The following is a 6,300-nucleotide window of genomic DNA, read 5'->3' as shown; positions in this document are numbered from 1 at the left end:
ACGCTTCCATCCATTCATCCATCTATCCATCCATCCATTATCTTTACCCGCTTCTTCTATTTTTGGGACATGGGAATCACTGGTGCCCATATCCAGCATTCACTGTGTGAGAGGTCACAAGTGTGTGGGATATATGTATATGTGTTTTATATGAACGCCAATTTTGTCAGCACAACTCTAAACTTAAATCCACGTCTTTGGAATCCCTAACTTGTCTTGCTGGGATCAAGCAAATAGTTTGAATCAAGGTTGCCTTAGAGTTTGCCATGAACTGAAGACAGTTAAGTTGTTTGATTGTGTCGTTAATCTCCCCCTGCTGCTCAGTAGCTGCTCCAGGGTTTGATGTAGATATTAAAGGTGTGCATACTTAACTTAAAGATTAGATTAGACTGAACCCTGTGTACACAATCCTCAATTTTATGCAGAGAGTGCTCTGTATGGATCTCAGGAGCCTAGAATTGTGTCCTTAGTGCAGGGGTCTGCACCAAGCGGCTTCTTGGTCCCTCTGCAGTGGCTCTTTCAAGCTTTGACCAAAACTATCATAAAACAGTTCCATTGGTTGTTAGACCAACATTAAAAATTAATTAGTTTTAACAGCTTTCCTGTCTTTTTTTTTTTTATTTTGCAAATATGTGAACACTAGAACTAATACAAGAAGTTAAACATACCCACTTTAACTATATGCTTTATTTCTTCAAAGTAAAATACTTACGGTAATTTTCCACAATTAAATAAATTACATAGGCCTGCATAGTTCATTCTTTTAATTTTTAAAGAGATAGTTAAAGCTACTTTTTTTCCCCCTTCATCACAAAATTGTGGTAATTTATTTTGTCTTAAAATGTAAAAACATCAATAAATGTTTAAAATCATTATATGTTTTTAGTTTTATATTGTCACCCCTACTGGTTCGAAAAGTCCAACAAACTTAAAGAGGCCCATGGGCCACCAGTTGGTAATCACAGGTGTTGCGGCTCTGGACACATTTAAATGAGTGAACAAAGTGGCAGAAATGGCTCTTTTGAATTTAAAAGTTGCAGACCTCTGCTTTAGTGTTTTAAGATGGGCTGTTTGGTGCGTGGTCATTCAGAGACATACTAGTATGTTTGTGTGCGTCGGAGGGGGAGGACCCTGTTCAGACTTTGTTCATGTTTTTTGTGTTCTGTGCTTAGAACATGGCTTCTGTATGTAAGCACCAAAGTTTCATATGTGGTCGCTTCACAAGACAAATACCACATATGTCCACAATCCCATAATGCCATGGCACAATTCTGTAGGTCTGAAGCTCACGCCATATTAGCACGTCGCCACCACATTGGGTATTTTGCCTGTGCTAGGTTACTTCCTCGTGGACCCCACCTCACTGATATTCACCCAGAATCTTGATAGGCCGCCACCACAACAATAAACCATCACAATCTTGCTCCAGAAGTTTTATGCATGCTCAAAACTATCATGGCTTCATGTATTCTGAAGACATACGTATATACAGTATGATTTTTGGGAGGGGATTTGTTACATATATATGCTTATATAAACATTTTGCACAACTATTGCTGCTAAAGTAAATTGATTATATTTATTTTATGCTCGTATGAAAATTGCACTATTGTCATTGCTAAAGAGATTGCTGCCAATTTAAATTTCTTTGTACTCCTCTATACAATGACAATAAAGCTTCTTTTTCTTAATCAGAATGGTATCATGCTTTTTCATCCTTTATTTAGCCCACTGCGTTCTTAATTTTATTTAATTTCTTACTCCTACATGTGTCCAGTTAACCACTGTTTTTGTCTGTCCAAACAGGTCTCACTTGTAAATGAGTCTTCAAGGCTCAATGTGATTTATCTGTTGAAATAAAGGTTGAATGAAAATTTATGCCGGAAGGGCCCTGCATGCTCTGTTCAAAGAGGCAAAATCAACTCTAGTTGGACGTGGTTGCGTAATGAAAATCGTGACATTTTGTTCTCTGAGAAGCTTCGCCCGCCCCTTCTCAACACAAGAACACAAGAACATTTTCTCACAGAAGTATGCGCAATATATTGTGTGATTGGTCAGAAGTTTGTGGACATGTCGTCAATTCAGTTCATTTCAAAAGCACTTTATTAATCCCAAAAGGAAATTAAATGTTGTTTTAACTCGTTATCCTTGTTTCATTAAGAGATGTTATAGATACTGATGGCTGTAGACAGGAAGGATCACTTGTAAAGGTCTGTCCCACAGCAAATCCAAAGAAAATGGCCACAGATGCCATCCGATCCGTCCACCCAGACTCGGCTGGCCTCTCGGTTCCTCTGGGCAGCAGGACCGCCCAAATGCCGGGCAGAACTCCTCCCAGCAGCCTGCTGAGCTCCTCATTGCTGCGGACAGATCCTGTCCTTCTGTTGCCATGAGCCTTGTTTCCTGCCAGTTCCAGGATCTCAGTGGTCAGGCACTCGAGCACAGCCGGCAGGGAGATGAGAATGCATCTATGGCGCCTCCTTTTCAACTCATTTGAGATTTGGGGCTGTAGCTGAGATATTATTTGAGCTTTTGAGGTGATGCTCAGATGCTCCCAGTTGTAAAAAAAAAAAAAACCTTGTTGTTATGGTTATGCATAACCAATGTCCAAAACTAAAAAAAGTTTCAGTAAAATCCTTCCAGCTGTACAGCATGTAATACCAGAGGAAACAATCATCCAAAAAAAATGTGATTTACATCCAGAAAAAGAGGAATTAAAATTTCTAAAAGCAAAATCTCAGAATGAATGTAACAGAGTTACTCCAACATGCAGCCACCATGAGTGGTGCAATTCTAGAACTGGTAAATGCAGTAAAGCGCTCAGACATTCAGCTGTACGACTCATTAAGACACACTAAAAAGTCAAATGAGCAAAAACTCCTGGATGGAGTTTGTGCAGACATAGAGCATGGAGGAGTCTGCTGAAAAGTGTGGCGCTCTCTTCATGATAGATTAGTGGCCAAATGGCAGGTGCAGGAACCGAGTGGAGACTGGCAAGAAGGAACCCGTGCAGTGATGTATACTGCAGTGGGAGGGTTAGTTCTTCACCGTGTGTCTCGTAGACTATGAAAGTTGTGTGTGAAAATGAACGTCCACGAGTCGACTGTTTGGCTTTGGATGGAGTATGCAGAGCTCTTGAAGATCTCACCAAGACCCTGCAAAACGATGGTGTCCTGTGTTTGACACCAAAGTGAGGTATCTATCATTCAGTGGGACTTGGTAGGAAGGGGTGACAGGGAGAGCAAGTTAAAGTGTTTAGGTTCAGATAGTAGAAACTTAAAAACTAGTTAAGTCCTTGGTTTCAGGTTGGGATCAAGTTCAAGTATCTTTATTGTCATTCACATCACATGTGGTACATGAGGCGGAACAAAATGTGTACTCAAGGTCCCAGTTACACTAGGTTACAATCTGAGACTTTGAGCTTTGTTCCCAGTTATCTGGGTTTAGGTGAAGTTTGTCGTCTTTTCTACCTGAACAGGCTTTGAGCTTCATCTTTGTGTTTAAACTTTAACTCACACAGGGAAAATGCTCAGTGCTTTTTTTTTATTCTTTGCCTTTTATAAACAGTTGTTGCATCACTTAACAACGTGAACGCAAAGCCCTTTCATGCATTAGTAACGTGGTTTCCTCTTGTGTCATTGTAATTTTATTACCCTAAATGCTTTCTAGAAGTACACAGTGGATCATCTCTGCACAAATTCAGTTTCTACAGTGAAATCCATCGAATCAAAGCCTTATTTATTTTTAAAGACCAAATGTAAAATTATTTATGTCAATTGACCGTTGCAGAGTTTGCAGTTTTGCAATATTACTTTCAATAATGGCAATTCTGTAAGCCGTGTGTCATGTGGATGTCAGCCTTGTGTTTAGGATGTCAGAACTTTGAAAATCCCTGCTAATGTGAATGTTACTGTAAATAAATGACCTAACCAAAGACAGTAAGTTCCTGACAGCTCAAAATCATTGTGCATGTCTGTTATGTTGATATTACAGAGCTGCACTGAGGCTGACACCTAGTGGTTAAAATGCATTAACACATTTATGTTCAAGTGAATTGAAGTAACATCTGTATTTCCAGTTCGCCTCATTAGATCAGTACATCTTCATTGTGAACTGTACTTGTGTGTTTCAGAGCTCTGAAGCTGTGCGGCTCAGGAGGACCTCCTCACGTGAAGCTCGTCATCGAGTGGGAGCACAGAGTCAAAGACTGGTCAGTGCGTTCGTGTTCGTACTGCAGAACGTTTCGCAGGACAAGCTTGTTCGTTTTTCTGTAACTAAGCCTTCGTGTTGCCGCAGCCTGTTTGGAAACATTCACGAGGAAGTGGTGAAGGACGCGGACAGCGTGAGGAATCTGCAGCAGCAGCACGTCCAGCAGTTCAGCTGCACTTTAGACGAGTGCTTCCAGCTCTACACCAAAGAAGAGCAGGTATTGTTAAACCTATACCGAAAAGGCACTTGACACTGTAACTTTTCTGCATTATTTAGGTTATTCTAATATTAATGTTACTTAAACTGTAAAATTGTCAAAAAGTTAGTGGTAAAGAAACGTTTTGATAGTTTGAAGGTATAAAAATCTGTTATTTGTGGTTCATTTTAGGTTGGAAAACAGAAAGTGTCATTTTGAGGAAGCAGCGGTTGTTAAAAAAAAAAAAAAAAAAGATGAAGACAACATGTTTAATGAAAGACAGACTGGTCTTGAAGGTGGCGAAGGTACAGAAAAGGGTGACGTCAGAGAATAAAACTTGGTGGAGTCAGTTCAGTTCGAAGGTTTCTGCAGCCCAAACTGCTGAAACTGCAGGGAAAACATTTGTTTTCAGACAAATGTAAAGTTTGTGCAGGCAGTGAAGAGCAATTAGACATTAACCTGGAAGAGTGGGACATGTCTGACAGCAAAATCTAGAACCGCCATGATATTGAAACAAGCATTTAAAAAAAGCTCAATTTAAAAACTTTTTACGTTAAATGTAACTCCTGTTGTTACTATTGCTGCTTAATTGAAATTGCTCTTAGAAAACAATACAGAACAAAGGGATGAAGGCAACAGATGTGAGAAGAGCCAGCCTGTAGTGAGCCTGCGCTCCACAGCTCAGACACACTTCACAGAATAAACTTTCAAAGTTTAAACGGGTCACACAAGTTTGGACTGAACTGACATTTTTGATATTTTTATTGCAATACACACGGCAAACATTGCAGTTTTTGTTCACAGTTTTTTGTTGAGAGATGTAACCGCAGAATGTTCAAATTAGAATGAAGTCACAGACTAACTTTTGAGCTGTCTAAATTTTCCAAACTTTTAGCCAACACACTCTTCCTGTTCTCACAAACTTTACAATTCTCATGTAGTTAATACCGTAATTTTTGGACTATAAGCTGCTACTTTTTTCACATGCTTTGAACACTGCGGCTTATACAATGATGCAGCTAATTTATGGATTTTTACATGCTAACGAGCTTCACGCTGCCATAACATTTAGCCTTGTCGCACCTGGGTTACTTACATAGCTGCCCAAAACATGTCTCGTGATCATGCGAAACACGTGATCCCTGGGGGCACAACAAAGTATTTGCAGCCACTCAACATCATTGTTCATCATTCGACATCATCGTATCATTTTTATGTATTTATTTTTATCACAAACGGGTTTCGAAAAGCTGGACTGATGCGTGATGAAGACGACAGCACAAGCTCAAGTGCGAATTTGCCTCGAGACAAAAGAGACATTGAAAACGACAACGAAAGAGAGACTGACTGAGGACGTGTGTGATGAAGTAACTCTGAGGCTGTTCAGTTCTGAAAATGAAGAAGACAACTTTAGTGGTTTTAGTGCACAGGAGGAAGATGAACATAGCAATCTGTGACTTTTAGGCCTGTTGCGATAAACAATAAATCAATTAATAGCATGATAAATGAAAATAATCAACCTCATTTTCATTTATCAGCTTTATCATTTCTTCGTGTCACTCTCTTTCTACTGAAGACACTGGATGACAAAAGGCTCAACTCTGGTGCTCTTCACTGACCCCTCCCTTTCTCTTTTGTCTTTAAAATCTGTTTTAACTCCTATGTTTCTTAAAGAGACACGCTGCTCACTCCCTCACTATCCATCCTTCAGTTCAAACAGTATTATATTACCATCTAGTGGTCAAAGAAAGGTACTACACACAAAAATTAACCAGCATTTCTTCTTAAAATTGACATTACTAATTACTGTCAAATTTCAAACAATATTATTGTTTATTGCAATAATTTCTGAGACAATTAATCGCACAGCAAAATTTGTTATTGTGACAGGCCTA

At 39.3% G+C, this 6,300-nt stretch overlaps 1 protein-coding gene across 1 annotated transcript in view; it reads left to right on the top strand.

Moving 5' to 3' along the window:
• The window catches only part of LOC119422147 (ubiquitin carboxyl-terminal hydrolase 43), a 122,675-nt gene that overhangs the window by 110,047 nt on the left and 6,328 nt on the right, over positions 1-6,300 (top strand). Inside the window, exons 10-11 of the mRNA XM_037689501.1 lie at positions 4,133-4,210; positions 4,297-4,426. Of these exons, the coding sequence (XP_037545429.1) occupies positions 4,133-4,210; positions 4,297-4,426 (208 nt within the window). The remainder of the gene's footprint in view (positions 1-4,132; positions 4,211-4,296; positions 4,427-6,300) is intronic.

Source organism: Nematolebias whitei, chromosome 15, assembly GCF_014905685.2.
Source record: "Nematolebias whitei isolate Nwh7 chromosome 15, NemWhi1, whole genome shotgun sequence".
In the NCBI taxonomy this organism is placed as follows: domain Eukaryota; kingdom Metazoa; phylum Chordata; class Actinopteri; order Cyprinodontiformes; family Rivulidae; genus Nematolebias; species Nematolebias whitei.
The sequence above is the reverse complement of the archived record's forward strand: the minus strand, read 5'-3'. Positions and strand labels throughout refer to the sequence as shown.